This window comes from Bos mutus, chromosome 6 (assembly GCF_027580195.1).
Source record: "Bos mutus isolate GX-2022 chromosome 6, NWIPB_WYAK_1.1, whole genome shotgun sequence".
Lineage (NCBI taxonomy): Eukaryota > Metazoa > Chordata > Mammalia > Artiodactyla > Bovidae > Bos > Bos mutus.
Window position 1 is genome coordinate 108753943 of NC_091622.1, and position 21178 is coordinate 108775120.

Here is a 21178-nt window from a genome sequence, read left to right on the forward strand (position 1 = left end):
ACTCATTGAAAAAGACCTGATGCTCAGAAAGATTGAGGGCAGGAGGAGAAGGGGGCAACAGAGGATGAGATGGTTGGATGGCATCGCTGACTCAGTAGACATGAGTTTGAGCCAATTCTGGAAGATAGTGTAGGACAGGAAAGCCTGATATGCTGCAGTCCTTGGGGTCTCAAAGAGTCAGACATGACTTAGCAACTGAATAACAACAAATAGTTGCTTTTCAATGTTGTGTAGTTTAGGCTGCACAGTAAGGTGAATCAGCCATACATATACATGTATTTCATTCTTTGTGGACTTTCTTCCCATTCAGGTCACCAAAATGCATTAAGTAGGGTTCCTTGTGCTATATCGTATTTTCTCATTAGTTATCTATTTTATACTCATATAATTTTTAAAAAGGAGAGTGTGATTTGAAGCAGGCTGAGGTATGATCATCAAAAAACAGCACAATGTAAATAAACAATAATGAATCATAGGCACTAGAATTCAAATGACCAGATGTTTTAGAGATGGGGTGCCAGTTTTCAATTCTGTTTTGAACACCACATTACAAAAGAACTATTTTAAAAAATAAAAGAGAATTAAGGGAAAAGAAAGAAAACAAAAAGAATATCTAAATGGTTGAATGACCCCCTGTGTGCTCCTGATAAACTTCAATCATACCTTCCTTGATTCCCAGTCCTTTCGGAGCGTGATTATCAGCAATTCTCTGACCCTCAAAGAGAAGCTTGAGTGAATTCATGGGAATGTCCTGTCTTTGGTAGAATGATTCTTTGAATTTCTTGAGATGTGTCGTCATTTTCCCTTTGAAATGAATGTCACTGCTATCCTGACATGACTTTGAGTTTCCTTCCTTCTGTCAGAGGAATTTGTAATTTCCTTGATTCTGTCTCATCACAACAAAAATCTGAAGCAACGGACGGACCAGTGTTACAGCCCCATGTAATTTCCTTGGATGGACCAGTGTTACGGCTCTGTGTTACAGCTCAGTTTTATTTAGAAAATAAAATACATCCTCGAGGTGTGAGGGCAGACTGACCCAAAAGATGCAGAGAAGAGAAGTCCATGGCCCAATTTTGGCTCCTCTTTTTATATGCTTTTTTCTCCTCCCCCTGAGCCTGCCCTATGTAATTTGGGTTAGCCAGGAGGGCTGTTTGTTTTCCTGAGGTTCTCACTCTGGTCCTCGGACCTTCCTTTGTTCTATTTTTGGGAGCTTTTCCCTTCTTTGTCTTTCAGTCTCCACCATTCTGGACTCCTTTTTTCTATTCTAACTACTTAACACTTCTTACCCCCCCTAAGTCTTCCGTTGAAGTTTTTGCCTCCTGGCCAGTCATGGTGATGGGGGTTCCCTCCCCACCCTTGGATCTCCACACAGCAGAGGCCTCAGGTAGGGAGAACCTTGCTCCCGAGGTTCTCTCTTCCCCATAGCATAATGCCTTGGGTCCAGGGTATATTCTTGATCCCAAATCCTCATAGCAATTCCCTCAAGAAAGGTAACATGGTCTTTTTCTCCCAAGAGGATGCTGAAACCCTGAGAGTTTAGATAATTGGGTCAAGGGCATTGTCAACTACTAATGGGCACTTGCCAAGAGCATTTCCCATCTACCTCTACAAGGATTAAATTATGAGCTGCTGCAGTTGCTGACCTTCAACACCCCCTGAAAGGAGCTCAGAATGGAGATCAGAAATGAGGTACTCTGTGCTCTGGAAAATCCGGCAGAACAGGTCTTAGATATTTTCAAGAGCTGATTTTACGAGCCCAATTCTTATATCTCCTCACATCTAGAAAAGCAATAAAGTCCTTCATGGTGACCCCTGCTCCCTGTGACTAGCAGAAACCTTCTGCAAAAATATGTGCTTGATTGAGTGAACTCCCTGTTCACTGAAGTCACATATATACTGACCTTCCCCCTACCTCTTTGGAGCTGTTTCTCAGAGCTATCTGAAATGTGCTCTCCTGGGCTATAGTCCTCATTTGAGCCCAAATAAAACCCAACTCGAAACTCTCATGTTGTACATTTTTTAAAGTCGGCAACACAGAGCAGAAAAGAGGCAGCAGCTACAGGTGATTCTGTGCTGTAAAAACCAGGTCATGCTCTTCTCCCCATCTCTGCTTGGAGCCCTTTGGGTATGACACGCCATGCCCAAAGCACAGAGTGAGCTGGTGACAGCCCTCACCTGTCACCATGACTCATGACCCTCTGAGCTCTCCAACACACGCTCCACTTCAGTCCCTGTCCTCTTCCTTTTATACATCCAAAAATGTTAACTAGCCCTTGGAATACTGTCTGCCAGCTACTGAGTGGAAAGACACCATCAGAGAAGCAGGGAAGCAAAAACGAAAAGTGAAGAGGAGGCAAACACCTTATTTATCACTCTTGACTTCATTACAAAAGATCTGCAAAGCTCACACACACACACAAAAATCAATCTGCAAATCATGTTATGGTTAATAAAACAGTAATTTAACACCCCCCCTCAACCTTCCCTGGCAGTGTCCTGAGGTACTCACAATGCCCTTTCTATGTTTTATTTTAAGGCCCAGTACAAAAGGTTTTCACCTTAGTGTAATTAACTTTTTATCATTAAGATTCTGAAAAATTGAATTGTGTTGGACACAGGTCACCATAATGAGAATTTAGTGGCAACGTATTACAATGTGCACTAAGCTATGAATCTGTGCTGGAGGCGTCACGTTGCTACTGACCTATGCAAATCTCCATCTCAGTGGCCCTTATTCTTCCACTGTGGCATCCGGCCCCTCTCCGCTTCCCTCTCATCTCCTTAAACAATGATTCCCTCATTTTCATATTAATTGCATCACTTAACTGAGATAATGCTCCCTCTGAAATGAGCAAAGGGATGAATCACCGAAACGGGCCATTATTCTTTTTGCTTAACCAATTTCACAGGCCCCGCACAAAGCACTGCCTTCATTTGGCTTCCTATAATTGCTTATCATTAGGCCCAGCCGCCCCACGAAGTACCTTTTTATTTATTTAAGTCTCATCTCTGATGGATGGAAAATGAGTCACTTGCATATCTGAGAGGCCCAGACAGTTTGAGGCAAGGGAGGTGGTGGGATACCCTGGAGGCCATAAATGGAGGAGAAGCAGCCTGGGTGAACAGCCCTGCCCCTTCCCCCTTTCCCACAAGATTCCAGGGGCAGCCACAGCTATCAGGTGACCTGTGGCTTCCAGCAGCAGCCCCTCTGGCTCCTGCTTCTGGATAATCAGATGATCAAGAGGAGGGAGGGCTTGACCACGTGATGATGGCAGCTTGGTACCCACAAGGGATGCGGATGAGGCTATTGAAAGGTTGTTGTTGAATCACGCAAAGACACCGGGATTTTTGGCCCCCGGAGGAGAAGAATTCAATCCGGGGCCAGAGACGAGGCTTGATCGCTCAGAGCTTTTGTGTAATAAAGTTTTATTAAAGTATAAAGGAGATAGAGAAAGCTTCTGACATAGGCATCAGAAGAGGGCAGAAGAGTACCCCCCTGCTAGTCTTCAGCTGGGTGTTATATAGTCACTGCTGCTTCTACTGGAGAAGGCAACGGCACCCCACTCCAGTACTCTTGCCTGGAAAATCCCATGGATGGGGGAGCCCGGTGGGCTACAGTCCATGGGGTCGCGAAGAGTTGGACACGACTGAGTGACTTCACTTTCACTTTTCATTTTCATGTATTGGAGAAGGAAATGGCAACCCACTCCAGTGTTCTTGCCTGGAGAATCCCAGGGATGGGGGAGCCTGGTGGGCTGCCATCTATGGGGTCGCACAGAGTCAGACACAACTGATGCGACTTAGCAGCAGCAGGTTGCCATTTCCTTCTCACTAGCAGTCACTAGCAGTCTGTTCATGAAAGAAAGGAATGTCTTAAAATTCAGAATGGCGCCAGGCTCCTCACCCATAAGATGCATTTTGGGATAATCTTGGCACCAAATGGTTTATCCTGGGCCATAAAATGATTAACTTGAATCTTGAAGAAGGGCAGACCACCATACAAATAGTTTCATTTACATAGATTAGGGGAACAATATCTGAGTATAACATACTGGTTTGTCAAGTAGGTTCTGGGCCAAGAGGCAGAACCAACTTGAAGACAGAGTCTGGGGTAAATGCATAGCACATTAGCATAGCTTAAGACAGACATTTCCATAAGGAGAAGGCACTGGTTGTCTCTAGGTTTGAGAATAGTTAATTTCAGGCGAAACCAGGTGTCATTATGGCAATACAGTATTTTAAGAGAAACTTTTTAAATTTGTATAGAGAAGGAAAAAATATCACTAGTTTGTTTCCTCCTGCCACTTAAGAGAGATAAAAATGTCTGACACTTGCAGGCTATTTCCTCCGTTTGGAGACCCCTGGCCTTCCTGCCTGTTACCCTCTCACTGTACAGGTGCCTACTTCACCAGGGAAGTGAATAAGGCAGGTGAGAGGCTGTCCCCTAGCCTTGACGTTCATAGTCTGGACCCATCAGCATGAGATGGATAAAGGAACATCATGAAAAATTGCTGTTTATTCCTTCATTCTCTCTCTGCCCCTTTTATTCCTTTAAGGAAATCCAGAATTGTGAAAAGAGAGGGAGAGAAGGAAAGGACATTTTCCGAGGGAAATGAGTCTGTTATCAGCCACAGACATACTCAGAAAGACATCAGGAGAGAACGGCTCCCTTGCCATGAAAAGGAAAATCTCCTATTAGCCTGTCAGGGATCTGGGCTAAAGCGTTCCCTGGAGGTTTACCTAGAGCACAGCGTGTACTTTGTTCCTGTGGATAAGAGGGCCTGTCTCAGAGCTAGCTGTCAGTGGCCTTGGGATCTGTTCTGTCGTAATATTGCTTCCCAGGTACCGCTGCCGTGACTCATGCCGCCTGTCTGTTTGGTAGCTGCTGTAATTTCACCTGCAATGCTCGTCCACCTTTGCACTCAGCACTCACCAGGGCTTCTCAGCTTGGCTCCCACACCCTCACAGGAACCCATCAGTAGCTTGACAGGGGACAAACAGGAGTCTCCTGACTCAAGGCTTTTGTTTCTTTGTCTGTGATGTTCCTGCGATGGCTGAGCCGGATGGAAATCCAGCCCACACCATTGTCCTTCTTGACAAGTAAGGGAGATTACCTTGTCAGTATGCTTGGGACACTTGGTGTAGGGCTGGGGGATGCAGAGGGCAGTGGTTCTCAAATGTGGTCCTCCCACTATCAGCCTCACCTTCTGGGAACTTGTTAGAAATATTAATTCTCAGGCTCCACCCAGACCAATGAGTTGGAAAATCTGAGGGTGGACTCGGTTAATAAATGATTACATTATTATTATCAGGAATTTATATAAAAGGAGTACAAAGAGAGATACACAGGCTTCCCAGGCGGCAAAAATGGTAAAGAACTCTCCTGCTGATGCAGGAGACATAAGAGATGTGAGTTCTATCCCTGGGTCAGGAAGATCCCCTGGGGGAGGGCATGGCAACCCACTCCAGTATTCTTGCCTGGAGAATCCCATGGACAGAGGAGCCTGGTGGGCTACAGACCATAGGATCTCAGAGTCAGACATGACTGAAGTGACTTACCACACATCTCAACTCAACAGACATTTGCTGAGCTCCTGCTACATGTTCTGGTTTGAATTGTGGGGTCCTCTCACAGATATGGGACAGGGTGATGGGCAAAATTTGTAAAAGCCGAGAGGACTGGCATTGGGAAGAGTAGCATTTTCTGGGGTGACTGCGGTGGCAAAGCTGGAGGGGGGATTCAACTGCATTCAGAAAGAGATTGGAGTTAGGAACATAGAACTCAGTAGGGTGAGACCACATCGAGAACGACAGCAGAATCAGGCAGGAGGGGATGTAGTTTGTACAGGAGAATCCTGTAAGTCATTTGGGGCCAGATCAGAGAGTCATGGGTGGTAAAGGAGCTCCGTTATCTGTGGGGCATGGAGATGGTTTGATGGTTTAGAGCTCAGGAGGACTCTGCTAGAGGCCACAGAAGATTAAATCTTATATTGTATTTTTGAAATGATACTGAGAATTACTGTAAGGGAACTCTCTTTCTGTCTCCTGCAATCACAGGGCAGTAGGAACTCAAGGACACTTGCAGTCATCACTTGCCCTTTCCTAGGAGAGAAAGTGTGGTCACTTGACCTACTGTTGGTCAAGCCTGGGGAGTCCACTCCGTGGAAAGGTCTCTGTCTGGTGGGAAATGAGGTTGAAGGCCAAGTAGGAGCAGATTCCAGAGTCTTGAAAGCCAGGGTAAAGAGCTAGAGTCGTTATGAATTCTTGAGTTTGGGAACTAAAGAATAAAGCAGTGCCTCCATGGCTGGCTGAGCAGGTAAAGAATCTGCCTGCAAGGCAGGAGCCACAGGAGATCCTGGTTCCATCTCCAGGGTTGGGAAGATTTCTTGGAGCAGGAAATGGCAACCCACTCCAGTATTCTTGCCTGGAAAATTCCATGAACACAGGAGCCTGGTGGGCTACAGTCCAAAGGGTTGCAAAGAGTAGGACACGACTGAGCACACACAGCATACAAAGCATAATTGAAAGCGATATTCGGATGAATCAAGTAGGAGAGGCTAGAAACCCTTATCATACATAGCATTGGCAACCCAAATTACCATTAATTTTTTTTTTTTTAAGTTGTGTTCCTTTCTCCACAAGGCTAAAAGAGAAGGGCCTCCTTGGAACTTTTAAATCACACCCTATTGCTTGGTTCTCTGGGTTTGTTTCATGGGTTGTAAATGAGAACTATCTAGTCCATAAATTGCTTCTCTCATAGGGTGTGACTAGTTTGTTTCTTTCATCAGATCATCCAAGCTTGGATAATTGGTGTTAGGAACCACTGAATTTTCTTGATTTAGAATTGTCATGATAACAGTTATAGTTTAAGAGAAATTGTAGAGTGGCAATGCAGATATTTTTATTATGGAGAACATATTATTAAAATGAACAGGTTGGCGTATGTCATAAAAATTAAGCTGGTAGGAGCTGAGCTTAGAATAATAATACTGAAAAAAATACTTTGCAGTTGCACAGTGCATTATGACTTGGAAATGGTTTATGTGGGCAAAATTGCTGCAAGAAAGAAGCTAAAAATGTAGCAGCTCAAGGACTTCCCTGGTGGCCCACTGGTTAAGACTCCATGCTTCCAATGCAGGGGGCATAGGTTTGATCCTTGGTCAGGGAACTTAAGATCCTGCATGATATGAGGATTGGCCAATAAATAAGTAAGTAGATACAAATGTAGCAACTCAACACAATGAAAGCTTGATTACTTCTCACCTAAGAACTGAACAGGGATATCCCAGGTCAGCAGAGGTGGTTGGTGGTAGAGAGACAATTCCTGCTCCATGCAGTCTTTCAGGGACTCAGGTTGGCGGACATTCTACCATCTTCAGTATACAGCTTCCAATGCCATCTCAATGACCTTCTTGGTCTCTGACCACGTAAAGGAGAAGAATAGAGAAGAGTCTGGAAGTTTCTTTGGCCTAGATCACTTACACTCACATCATATTGGCTCAGACTCAGTCACATGACTAAATTGCAAGAGAGCCTGGAAAATGCAGTTAAGTCCTGCATGAGGAAAGAGAAAAATAGATTTCAGTTGACAGCTGGAATTCTTTTTGTAGGAAATCTTACAGGTAATCTAATCTCTACTGAAAAAATCAGTGAAACACTGGTTAAACAAATTTCTTGGGAAATTTTTAGCTGCCAATGCACTAATCTGGGAATTATTCAAAATCATTTTATTACCTCTCTATTTATAAAAGCTAATTTTTCTGCTGGTACATGTGCTAAATTGATTCAGTTGTGTCCGACTCTTTGTGACGCTATGGAATGCAGCCCTCAAGGTTCCTCTGTCCTTGGATATTCTCCAGACAAGAATACTGGAGTGGGTTGCCATGCCCTCTTCCAGGGGATCTTCCTGACCCAGGGATTGAACTTTTGTCTCCTGTGATTCCTGCATTGCAGGAGGATTCTTTACCCTGAGCCACTGGGGGAGCCCTAATTATTCACAGAACTAAGGATTTAGAGAACATCCACCATGTGACTAGTTCACCATCTCTATATACTTGAAATCCAGTGGAGGTCATAGTTCTACTGGCTTTCCAACTGAAGACTGGATTCTTCACATGTTCAATGAACAATGAAACTCCCTTTACCTTTGATCTCTGAACACTATTTGAAACCAGAGCCACATATCTTATTTCCAAGATGAGCTACACTTTCTAGATAACATAAATATCACATTTGAATAGTGCTACATGTTCATCATGCCATAAGTTTCTCAAGAGGACAGAAAGTAAAAATTCTAGATATTTTATAAAATCATTTTAGCATCTAGCATAGAGTTTTAGCATCACACAGGAAGAGGTTTTAGTCTCAGTTCTGCAATTCATTTACCCTCTTAAGCCATGGTTTCCTTTCCTAAAAGAAAAAGAAAATATCTATGCTGTTCATGGGCTTCCCTGGTGGCTCAGACAGTAAGGAATCTGCCTGCAATGTAAGAGACCTGAGTTTAATACCTGGGTCAGGAAGATCCCTGGGAGAAGGGAAAGAGGATCCACTCCAATATTCTTGCCTGGAGAATTCCATGGACAGAGGAGCATGGCAGGCTACAGTCCACTGGGTCACAAAGAGTTGGACGTGACTGACCAACTAACACTTTCATTTTCGGCTTCCCAGGTGGCACAGTGGTAAAGAACCTGCTTGCCAATGCATGAGATGCTGAAGCTCCAATGCTTTGGTCACCTGATGTGAAGAGTCGGCTCATTGGAAAAGACCCTGATGATGGGAGAAATTGAAGACCAAAGGAAAAGAGGGCAGCAGAGGATGAGATGGTTAGATAACATCACCACCTCAATGAACGTGAATTTGAGCAAACTGTGGGAGGCAATAGAGGACAGGGGAGCCTGGGGCGCTGCAGCCTGTGAGGTTGCAAAGAGTTGGACACAACTGAACAGCAACAGCTCTGTTCATCTTGCAGGATGGTTAGTATAAATGAGTGATAATGGAAGTGAAAGGAATATGATATTACAAAATTTGGTGGAGACATTGAATCATTATCACGGTCTTCATAGGTACTCTGAATATTATCAGATTACTGAACACATAGTTGCTATCATAAAACATTCACAATCTGGTATGTGAGGGAGAGCTTGTTATCACCACTATTTCGTAGAAGAGAGAATTGAGACTCAGAGAGGTTAGGGACTACTACTCTGCCTGAAGTTAGGAAGAATGAAATAGGCATTCCATGTAAGGAAAACACATTGGCTCTGGAGGACAAAGACTTGCATTTTAGGGCCACCTCTCGTAAGTATTAGCTGGGTAAGTTTGGAAAGATCACTTTTCCTCTCTCTGTCTTAATTAGAGAGACTAGTATCTTTTCTTCTTATCATTTCACAAGGTGCTTATGAAGATCATAGAAGCAATATGTCAAAATTCTCTCAAGAATTTTTAATGACTTTGATAAGACTAATTCTTGGCTCTGTCTCTCAAGTCCCTCTGTAGCAGTAGAAGGCATATAAGTTGAATTTTATGCTGTTGCAGTTTGCTTGCTATTTAACTGGGAGGAGACTGAGAGCAGGAGACTCAAGTTTTCAAAGATGGATCATTCTACTATAGAATGTTAAAATCGGAGGCCTTTAAAGTGCAATCTCATACAAGCTGTCATCAAGCTAGAACCCCACTGGATGGTATCTTTGAAAGATTCTTTCAACTTCATTTGTGATAATTGTAGCAATGAGAACTAACTTATAATAAGGGGTATCTGGTTTAACCAATATTTGTTAAGGCAGTTCACTATACTAGTGTGCTTACATAGAGCTTAACACTGGATTGTCCAATCTGACTTACATGACTCAAAGATCTTACCCACTACCAAGATTTACTAATAATTCCAGTGATAAAAGCAATTAAGTGACACAGGCTGAATAGGGAGAGGTCTGGGACATTCCGAATGACTCCCCAGGTCTTTCCTGCCTGCATCCAGGTGGCCAGTCATGATAGGTAAAGTCTTTCAGTGAGATTTGCAGGTTACTATTCACAGAGGGCTTCCCTGGTGGCTCAGACAGTAAAGCATCTGCCTATAATGCAGGAGCGGAGAAGGCAATGGCGCCCTACTCCAGTACTCTTGCCTGGAAAATCCCATGGACAGAGGAACCTGGTAGGCTGCTGTCTATGGGGTCGCATGGAGTGAACACAACTGAGCGGCTTCACTTTCACTTTTCACTTTTCATGCATTGGAGAAGGAAATGGCAACCCATTCCAGTGTTCTTGCCTGGAGAATCCCAGGGAGGATGGAGCCTGGTGGGCTGCCACCTATGGGGTTGCACAGAGTCGGACACGACTGAAGCGCCTTAGCAGCAGCATAATGCGGGAGACCCAGATGTGATCCCTGGGTCTGGAAGATCCCCTGGAGAAGGAATGGCAACCCACTCCAGTATTCTTGTCTGGAAAACCCCATGGATGGAGGAGCCTGGTAGGCTATAGTCCATGGAGTTGCAAAGAGGTGGACACGACTGAGCGACTTCACTTCATTTTATTCACAGAGGAGAGTGTTTGGGTTAAGAAACATTTTATACTCCAGACAACTGTACAACTTAGGTAGGTGCCCTGTGAAATCATTGAAAGTGAAAATGTTAGTCACTCAGTTGTGTCCGATTTTTGTGACCCCATGGTCTGTAGCCTGCCAGACTCCTCTGACAGTGGAATTCTCCAGGCAAGAACAATGGAGTGGGTTGCCATTTCCTTCCCTGGTGATCTTTCCAACCCAGGGATTGAATCCAGGTCGCCTGATTTGCAGGGAAATTCTTCACCTACTGAGCCACCAAAATCATTAAATCCATAGATTCTAGGTTTGTTTGCCACACACGATTCTAAACCAGAAACATCCTGATAAGGACTTCTCAAAAATAATTACCCTCTTCTGGGAAATACAATTTTATTTGTCAGGAAGTTCAGTTATCAGCATGTTTGTCAGAGGTTAGATTGGGGTACCTTCCTTTTTTTTTCCCCTAGAATGTTCTCTGATAACTGAGAGAGAAATGAATCACATGCCAGTTACTTTCATTGCTTCCTCTCCAGCTAAGTAGTGAAATATAATGATGAACACGACATACAAGGACTCTGACTTGACCAATTCACTTAGGAAAGAAAAGGGAGTAGTCAGACAAATTGAATAGGAATAGTTAGTCTACTGGGTGCTGATCAAGAACATTTATAACTATGGTTAAAAGTTATAGCTGTGTGGGACTTCTCTGGTGATCCAGGGGCTAAGACTCTGAGCTCCCAATTCAGGGGGCCAGGGTTCAATCTCTGGCTGGGGAACTATATCCCAGATACTATGACTAAGAGTTCGCACTCTGTAACTAAAGATACCACATGCTGCAATTTAAAGAGGTCCCACATGCTGCAACTAAAAAGCTCCTGCAGATCCGTATGCCACAGCCGAGTGCTGGTGCAGCCAAATATGTAGATTTTTTAAAAAAAGTTATACCTGTAAAAAGAAGCCCAATTTCAAATGTCAATTGCAGTTTGGAATGTCTATCCTTGTGAGTTTTAGTGTGGGATTCGTATTGGAAGCTACCATCATTTTATTCCAGCCCTGACTAGACAGACATGCCATTCACATGGCCTGCCTTCCTCAGTCAGCAGTTTGTCTTTCCTGTATCTTAGCTTCAGTTACTCTGAAAGATGACTGTCTTGAGACTGCAGCCAAGGCCCGCCTGAGTGAATTTTGTGTTTGCAGAATAGTCTGTACTTTTATAGACCATTTCATAAAGATCTCAAGTTAGATAAAAATTTGTTTAGCAATTTTAAGCAGTGCAGGAACAGATACACTCACAGAAATGCATTTTATTTATGTATATGCAGAAGGCAAACAATGAAAGAATGCATAGAAAGTTGTAGGAGCAGATACCATGGGCATGCACAGGCTGAGACTTAGAACTGTGATTTGAAAGTCTGAGTCTTTCAAATCACAGTTGGAACTTGGAGCATCATGAGAAGATTATGTCTTTTTTGTTTAGTCCCTCAGTCATGTCCAACTCTTTTGTGACTCCATGGAATGTTGCCTACCAGGCTCCTCTGTCCCTGGGATTCTCCTGGCAAGAATATTGGAGTAGGTTGCCATTTCCTCCTCCAGGGGATCTTCCAGACCCAAGAATCAAACTTGCATCTCTTATGTCTCCTGCACTGGCAGGAGGATTCTTTGCTACTCGTGCCACTTGGGAAGGTCTAAGCAGATTATAGTCAAATCAAGAAGAACCAGGACCTGAGAGCATAAACAACTCTATACATGTCAAAACTACAAGCAATCTGGCCTTTGCTAAACATTAAGGGCAAGACAGGAGTGGTAGATGTCAGAGCTGGTGTGGCAGGCAAGAACCAGACAAGTCACGAGAATGCCATAGCTGCCATAAAATATCCTATTGATATGAAATAGGGTTGAGATACAGCCACTCCAATGCCAGTCAGCTGTGATAGGTGGAAGGCTTTTTGGTCTTTGGTGATGACAGAGGATGAGATGGTTGGATTGCATCACCAATTCAGTGGACATGAATTTGAGCAAGCTCTAAGAGCTGGTGATGGACAGGGATGCCTGGTGTGCTGCAGTTCATGGGGTCGCAAAAAGTCGGACATGACTGAGCGACTGAACTGAACTGACAGTTAATTTGCAATGCTCTGTTAGTTTCATATGTACTGTAAAGTGATTGAGTTATATATATATATATATACATATATATACACACATACACATATATAGTTGTTCAGTCACTAAGCCATGTCCGACTCTTTACAATACCATGGATTGCAGCAGACCAGGCTTCTCTGCTCTTCACTATCTCTGGAGTGTGTTCAAATTCATTTTCATTGAATCAATGATGCCATCCAACCATCTCATTCTCTGTCACCCCCTTCTCCTTCAATCTTTCCCAGCATCAGGATATTTTCCAGTGAGCTGGCTCTTCACATCAGGTGGCCAAAGTATTAGAGCTTCAGCGTTAGCATCAGTCCTTCCAGTAAATATTCAGCGCTGATTTCCTTTAGGACTGACTGGTTTGATCTCCCTGTGGTCCAAGGGACTCTCAAGAGTTTTCTCTAGCACAATTCGAAAGCATCAATTTTCTGGAGCTTTTTCAGATTCTTTTCCCTTATAGTTCATTAGAAGATATTGAGTATAGTTCCCTGTGCTATACAATAGGTCCTTGTTCTTTACCTATTATATATATATATAATAGTGGGAATATATATATATTTTTCTCTTTTAAAGATTAAATTTGACCTTCTGTGCTGTCAAATTAATTTTACTCCTGTCCTTAGAACTAATGAGGAAATATCAGCTAAGAGCAATGATGTACTGGTAAGTGTTTAACAACTGATTTTCCAAAAATTTCCACTGGCTGATTTCAAAGTTCCAAGGTGAGGCCATTAAAGGAAGAGTTAGGAAGAGATGCACATGGTCAGCTCTTGAAGTATAAACTGGTCCTTCTGGTCACTGTTGCTGCTGCTACTGCTGCTAAGTCGCTTCAGTCATGTCCGACTCTGTGCGACCCCATAGACAGCAGCCCACTAGGCTCCTCTGTCCCTGGGATTCTCCAGGCAAGAACTCTGGAGTGGGTTGCCATTTCCTTCTCCAATGCGTGAAAGTGTAAAGTGAAAGTGAAGTCGCTCAGTCTTGCCCGACTCTTAGCGACCCAGGCTCCTTCATCCATGGGATTTTCCAGGCAAGAGTACTGGAGTGGGTTGCCATTGCTTTCTCCTCAGGTCACTGTAGGGACTCAAAAAACAAAACAAAACAAAACAAAGGATCCGCCCTTCTAAGAGGACGGTTGAGATCATAGTTACTTTTTTCCTCTTACTACATTTAAAAGAACTGTTTAGATAAATTATACTTTCAGGACAAGGCATTCTAGACTTTATAACTAGTGCTTGACATTTTAAATCAGCGGTACCAAAACATGGGGCTTCCCAGGCGGTGCCAGTGGTAAAGAATTATTCTTGTCTGGGAAATTCCATGACAGAGGAGCCTGGTGGGCTACAGTCCATGGGGTTGCAAAAGAGCCCCACAGGACTGAGGGACTGAACGACGAAAACCAAATTGTGAGCAGTGTTGCCCCCTAGAGGGCATCTGGAAATTTGTTGTTCAGTTGCTAAGCCCTCTCCGGCTCTTTGTGACCCCACAGACTGCAGCACTCCAGGCTTCCCTGTCCTTCACCATCTCCCTGAGTTTGCTCAAACTCCTGTCCATTGAGTCTGTGATGCCATCCAGTCATTTCATCCTCTGTATCCTCCTTCTCCTCCTGCCTTCAGTCTTTCCCAGCATCAGGGTCTTTTTCAATGAGTGAAAAACTGGGACGTTGTAAGTGCTTAATGGGCAAGGGTCAGGAATGCTGAATATCCTGCCTTGGGAGAGACAGTCCTGCACAATAAAGAGTTGTTCTGCCCTCAAACTCTATGGCACAGTCCTTGGAAAAAGCAGCTTTACACTGTTCCTCCCACAAGTTGGCTTTCTGCCAGATGGTAGTGCTTTATTAATATATTCTGCTAAACTTTCGTGAGCAATCCATACCCTGCTGCTTATAAGACAAGGAAGTCCTATGCTTAGTGACAGATGCTTATTTTATTCCAAAATGATTGAAATAAAATGCACTGGAATGAAACTTTTTTTTCCCTATTAACCTTTAGCAGCATTTATAATGACCATGTTAAATCAAACCTCATTACAATGTAATGGGGCCTGACTGAAATACTGCAGGTATGATGCTGAGTAATTTCATAAATTACTAAATGGTAATTGAAGGTAATATGGCAGAATACATTCTACTCCTGAGGGGGAAAATACAGAAGACTTTGGAGGGAAATAAAGTTGGTGAAAATATAGCATTTAGAAAAGGGTTGGAAGAAAAGTGGAGAGAGGCCATAGAAGACCTGAATAAGCCCTTTAATTTTTGGCATTGGATTAAAATAAGCAATTTGGACACTGACTTGAAACATTTCAGACACTCAGAGTCTTTTCTAACTTCCGATGTTCAGGCATTCTTCAAGGCAAAAGAATCAAAGTCAAATTATTTTTTAATACTGAATGTCTCTTCATGCCATGCCTTTATTTCAATTACAGTTCACTTCCAGACCTCACTTACCTAAATAGCTTTTCAGAAGCTTAAAAAAATCCCAATCAGTAAACTAATTGTGCTTGTTGTGAAAGAAAACGAAAATTCTAAAAAATGTAGATTTTGCAAGTCTCATCGTCACACATAGCCTTCACTGTAAATAGGACATTGTTTTAGATTTGCAAACATTATTGTTTGTAAGTTTAATTTTTCAACATAGGTTATATTATAGGGACTGTCCTAAAACGGACTCTTCATTTACTATTTTATTTCTATGTCTATACAAGCAGATGTAAACTTACACATTTGCTAATTTAATTTAACTTTATAATACTTTAAAATTGAAGTTGATTTACAGTATTTTATTATTTTATTAGTTTCAGGTGTACAGCTATTCTGATTGAATATTCCTGTAGACTATACACCACTTAAAGTTGCTATAAATAATGGCTATGTTTCCCTCTGCTGTCCAATGTATCCTTGTGAACTCTTTGGCTTATACATAGAAGTGTGTACCTTCTAACCCCTATACCCGTTTTTTCCTCCCTCCCTTCTGTCTCCCCACTGGTAACCACCAGTTTGTTCTCTCTGTAAGTTGGATTCTGTTTTGTTGTATTCATTCATGTGCTTTATTTTTTAGATTCCACATATAAGTGATAAAATACAGCATTTTGTCTTTCTCTGATAGTTCACTAAGCATAATGCCCTCTAGGTCCATCCACGTTGTTGCAAAAGGCAGAATTTCATCCCATTTTATGTCTAAGTATTCCATTGTAGATTATGCTCAAAATCCTTCAAACTAGGCTTCAGCAGTATGTAAACTGAGAACTTCCAGATGTACAAACCGGATTTAGAAAAGGCAGAGGGACCAGAGATGAAATTGACAACATTCATTGGATCATGTAGAAAGCAAAGGAATTCCAGAAAAAACATCTACTTGTGCTATGCTAAAACATTTGACAGTGTGGGTCACAACAAACTGTGGAAAATTCTGAAAGAGACAGGAGTGCCAGACCACCCTGCTTGTTTCCTGACAAATATGTATGCAGGTCAAGAAGCAACAATCAGAACTGGACATAGAACAACAGATTAGTTTCAGATTGGGAAAGGAGTATGACTGTTGCCCTGCTTGTTTAACTTATATGCAGAATGAGTTCAGTTCAGTTCAGTTGCTCAGTCGTGTCTGACTCTTTGCGACTCTGTGGACTGCAGTACGCCAGGCCTCCCTGTCCATCACCAACTCCCAGAGTTTACTCAAACTCATGTCCATTGAGTCGGTGATGCCACCCAGCCATCCCCTTCTGTCATCCCCTTCTGTCATCCCCTTCTCCTCCCACCTTCAATATTTCCCAGCATCAGGGTCTTTTCAAATGAGTCACTTCTTTGCATCAGGTGGCCAAAGTATTGGAGTTTCAGCTTCAACATCAGTCCTTTCAATGAATATTCAGGACTGGTTTCCTTTAGGATGGACTGCTTGGATTTCCTTGCAGAATACATCTTGTGAAATGCTGGGCTGGATGAATCACAAGCTGGAATCAAGATTGCCAGGAAAAATATCAACCACCTGAGATATCTGAATGAAAACACTCTAATGGAGGAAAATGAAGAGGAATTAAAGAGCCTTTTGGTGAATGTGAAAGAAGAGAATGAAAAAACTGGCTTAAAACTCAACATTAAAAAAACTAAGATCATGACATTGGGTTCCATTACCACATGACAAATAGAAGGGGAAAAAGTGGAAGCGGTGACCAGGTTTATTTTCTTGGGCTCCAACATCACCACAGATGGTGACTGCAGCCATGAAATTAAAAGATGCTTCCTCCTTGGAAGGAAAGCTATGACAAACCTAGACAGCATGTTAAAAAGCAGAGACATCTCTTTGCTGACAATGGTCTGTATAGTCAAAGCTGTGGCTTTTCCAGTAGTCATGTTTGGATGTGAGAGTTGTACCATAAAGGAGGCTGCACACCAAATAATTGATGCTTTCAAATTGTGCTGTAGGAGACTCTTGAGAGTTTCTTGGACTGCAAGGAGATCAAACCAATGAATCCTAAAGGAAATCAACCCTGAATATTCATTGAAAGGACTGATGCTGAAGCTGAGGCTCCAATGCTTTGGCCACCTGATGTGAAGAGCCAACTCATTGGAAAAGACCCTGATGCTGGGAAAGAGCTAAGGCAAAAGGAGAAGAGGGTGACAGAGGATGAAATGGTGAGATAGCATGACTGCTCAATGGGCATGAATTTAACAAACTCTGGGAGATAGTTAAGGACAGAGAAGGCTGGTGTGTTGCAATCCATGGGGTCTCAAAGAGTTGAACACAACTTAGCGACTGAACAACAATGTTCCATTGTATATATGTTCCACATCTTTATCCATTCATCTGTTGATGGGCACTTAGGTTGCTTCCATATCTTGGCTATTGTAAATAGTGCTGCTATGAATATTTTCTTGTTGTTCTGTTGCTAAGTCGTGTCTGACCCTTTTGCAATCCCATAGACTGTAGCCTGTCAGGCTCCTCTATCCATGGAATTTCCCAGACTAGAATACTGGAGTGGGTTGCCCTTTCCTTCTCTAGGGGATCTCCTGAACCAGGGATCCAACCCTAGTCTCCTGCTTGGCAGGTGGATTCTTTACCACTGAGCCGCCAGGGAAACCTACTATGAATGTTGGGAGTTAATATATCTTTTCAAATTAGTGTTTCTTTTTCTTGGATATATACCCCTGAGTGGCTTTGCTGGATCATATTGAAAGGTTGTTGTTGAATTACAAAGACGCCGGGATTCTTGGCCCCCAGAGGAGAAGAATTCAATCCGGGGCCAGAGACGAGGCTTGATTGCTCAGAGCTTTCGTGTAATAAAGTTTTATTAAAGAATAAAGGAGAGAGAGAAAGCTTCTGACATAGGCATCAGAAGGGGGCAGAAAGAGTACCCCCCTGCTAGTCTTCAGCTGGATGTTATATAGTCACTAGCAGTCTGTTAATGAAAGAAAGGAATGTCTTAAAACTCAGAATGGCACCAGGCCCCTCACCCATAAGATGTATTTGGGGATAGTCTTGGCACCAAATGGTTTATCCTGGGCCATAAAATGATTAACTTGAATCTTGAAGAAGGGCAGACCACCATACAAATAGTTTCATTTACATAGATTAGGGGAACAATATCTGAGTATAACATACTGGTTTGTCAAGTAGGTTCTTTTTTTTTTTTTTTTTTTTTTTTTTTCTCTAATTTTATTTTATTTTTAAACTTTACATAATTGTATTAGTTTTGCCAAATATCAAAATGAATCCGCCACAGGTATACATGTGTTCCCCATCCTGAACCCTCCTCCCTCCTCCCTCCCCATACCATCCCTCTGGGCCGTCCCAGTGCACCAGCCCCAAGCATCCAGCATCATGCATCGAACCTGGACTACCAACTCGTTTCCTACATGATATTTTACATGTTTCATTGCCATTCTCCCAAATCTTCCCACCCTCTCCCTCTCCCACAGAGTCCATAAGACTGTTCTATACATCAGTGTCTCTTTTGCTGTCTCGTACACCGGGTTATTGTTACCATCTTTCTAAATTCCATATATATGTGCTAGTATACTGTATTTATGTTTTTCCTTCTGGCTTACTTCACTCTGTATAATAGGCTCCAGTTTCATCCACCTCATTAGAACTGATTCAAATGTATTCTTTTTAATGGCTGAGTAATACTCCATTGTGTATATGTACCACAGCTTTCTTATCCATTCATCTGCTGATGGACATCTAGGTTGCTTCCATGTCTTGGCTATTATAAACAGTGCTGCGATGAACATTGGGGTACACGTGTCTCTTTCCCTTCTGGTTTCCTCAAGTAGGTTCTGAGCCAAGAGGCGGAACCGACTTGAAGACAGAGTCTGGGGTAAATGCATAGCACATTAGCATAGCTTAAGACAGACATTCCCATAAGGAAAAGGCATTGGTTATCTCTAGGTTTGAGAATAGCTAACTTCAGGGGAAACCAGGTGTCATTATGGCAATGCAGTATTTTAAGAGAAACCTTTTAAATGTGTACTGTTTGTTTCTTCCTTCCACTAAAGAGAGATAAAAATGTCTGACACTTGCGGGCTATTTCCTCCGTTTGGAGACCCCTGGCCTTCCTGCCTGTTACCCTATCAATATGATAGATCTATTTTTTAGTTTTTTGAAGACTTTCCATACTGTTTTCCATAATGGTTACACCAATTTACATTTTCTCTACCTCCTCCCCAATGCTTGTTATTTATAGACTTTTTCATAACAGCCATTTGACAGGAGTGGGGTTGATATCTTGTTGTTTTGTAAACTTTTTAAAAATTAAAGTATATTGTAAAGTGCACAGAATTTTAGTGTAGATTTTTATGATTGGTCCTAAGTGAATGTTATCCATATACTCACCACTTAAATTAAGACATAGGATATCATCATTGTCCTTTGTCCTTGAGTTCTCTTTCCTATCCCTCCCATTTGACTCATCCTTATTGAATGTGATCAGGCTTCTGATGTGATCAGGCTTCTGAGTTCTATCACCATATACTAATTTTCCTTTTTCTTTAGATTAAAATAAACTGGATCATTTAGCATTAACTTTTTTGAGTCTGGATCTCCTTGCCTGTTTGGTTATAAAATACTTCCACTATTGCATGAAGTATTAGCTCATTTTTATTGCTGCAGTGTATTTTATTGTATGACTTGTAATATAATTGTAAATATAAATTACAATATAATTTATTTGTTCTGCTTTGATGAACTTTTAGATTGCTTGTTGTTTGGGGGCTACTGTGAATAATACTTTTATACTTGTCTTTATACCTATACATGTATTTTGATGAATATATGTGTGTATATATATATATATATATTCCCCCACCCTCCTCACTGGCACATACCTAGAAGTGAAATTGCTGTGACATAAGTCGTGTGCATATTCGGCATTAGTTTTTACTGCCAACAGTTTTTCCAAAGTGACTTTAAGTGTTTTTATTTCCATAGGCATTGTGTAAGGATTCCATTTGCTCTACATTTTTGCCAACAGTTTGTAGGGTCATTTTTTTTATTATTATTATTAAGTTTCAGCCAAGTTTGTGGCTTTCTAGTGGTGATTTATTTCATCTATTTTGCATTTCTCTTATGACTAAGGATTTTGAACATCTTATGAGTGAAATGGTCAATTTTTTTGATTAATGGCTGGACAAGTCTTTTACTTCTATTTTTTATTTTTTTTTCCTCTTTCTCACAGTCTTATAGGAGTTCTTTATAAATTCTGAAAGTTAGCTGGCTGCTGTATTGCATATATCTTTTCCAACTCTGTGGTTCGCCTTTTCAATCTCTAAGGAATCTTTAATGAAGTCATTGTGTTTGTATTTTCTTGTATTATTATTAGTGTTTCCTGTGTTCTCTTTGGGCTTCCTTCATGACTCAGACAGCAAAATCCTCCTGCAACATTGGAGACCTGGGTTGGAGACCAAGGTTGATCCTCGGTTTGGGAAGATCCCCTGGAAGAGGGCATGGTAACCCACTCCGGTATTCTTGCCTGGAGAATCCCCATGGACAGAGGAGCCTGGAGGGCTACCTACAGTCCATGGGGTCACAAAGAGTCAGACATGACTGAGTGACTAAGCACAGCACAGTGTCCTATTCAGGAAATTTTTGGCTACTCCAAATGAAGCTATTGTTTTATATTATCTCCTGTGTTACTGTTTCACCTATCACAATTAGATCTCTAATGCATCTAAAACTGATTTTTGTATATGGTGTGAGGAAAGGGGTATTGTTATTTTATTTAACATCATTTATTGAAAAGACCATGCTTCCTCCACTGAATTTCATTGGCCAACTCTTTGATAAATCAGAAGTCTGTATATGGGAGGGTCTGTTTCTTAAGTCTCTTCCATTTTTTTTTTTATTGTCTATCCTATCACCACTACCATACTTAGAACTGTAGTTTTATAAAGTTGGTATGTGGTTATGTAAGTTATTCAACTTTGGTCTTCTTTAGAATTGTATTCATTACACTTAACTCTTTTAATTTTCATATTCATTTTGTAATCATCTCATCCATTTC

At 41.9% G+C, this 21178-nt stretch overlaps 1 protein-coding gene across 1 annotated transcript; it reads right to left on the bottom strand.

Annotated features, from left to right (window-relative positions):
* Positions 1-613: 613 nt before the first annotated feature.
* LOC102265203 (small ubiquitin-related modifier 1-like) lies at positions 614-1334 on the bottom strand. The gene is made up of 2 exons (XM_070371903.1): positions 1290-1334; positions 614-856 (listed from the first exon to the last, which is right to left on the bottom strand). Exons 1-2 carry the CDS (start codon positions 1332-1334, stop codon positions 614-616), a joined length of 288 nt encoding a protein of 95 aa, XP_070228004.1.
* Between the last annotated feature and the right edge of the window lie 19844 nt (positions 1335-21178).

Coding starts and splice junctions, on each gene's coding strand:
- LOC102265203 (XM_070371903.1), bottom strand. CDS start 1,334: ATGACTGGCCAGGAGGCAAAAACTTCAACGGAAGACTTAGGGGGG. Junction 857..1,289: donor CAACGGAAGACTTAGGGGGG/GTAAGAAGTGTT, acceptor TTCCTCTGACAG/AAGGAAGGAAACTCAAAGTC.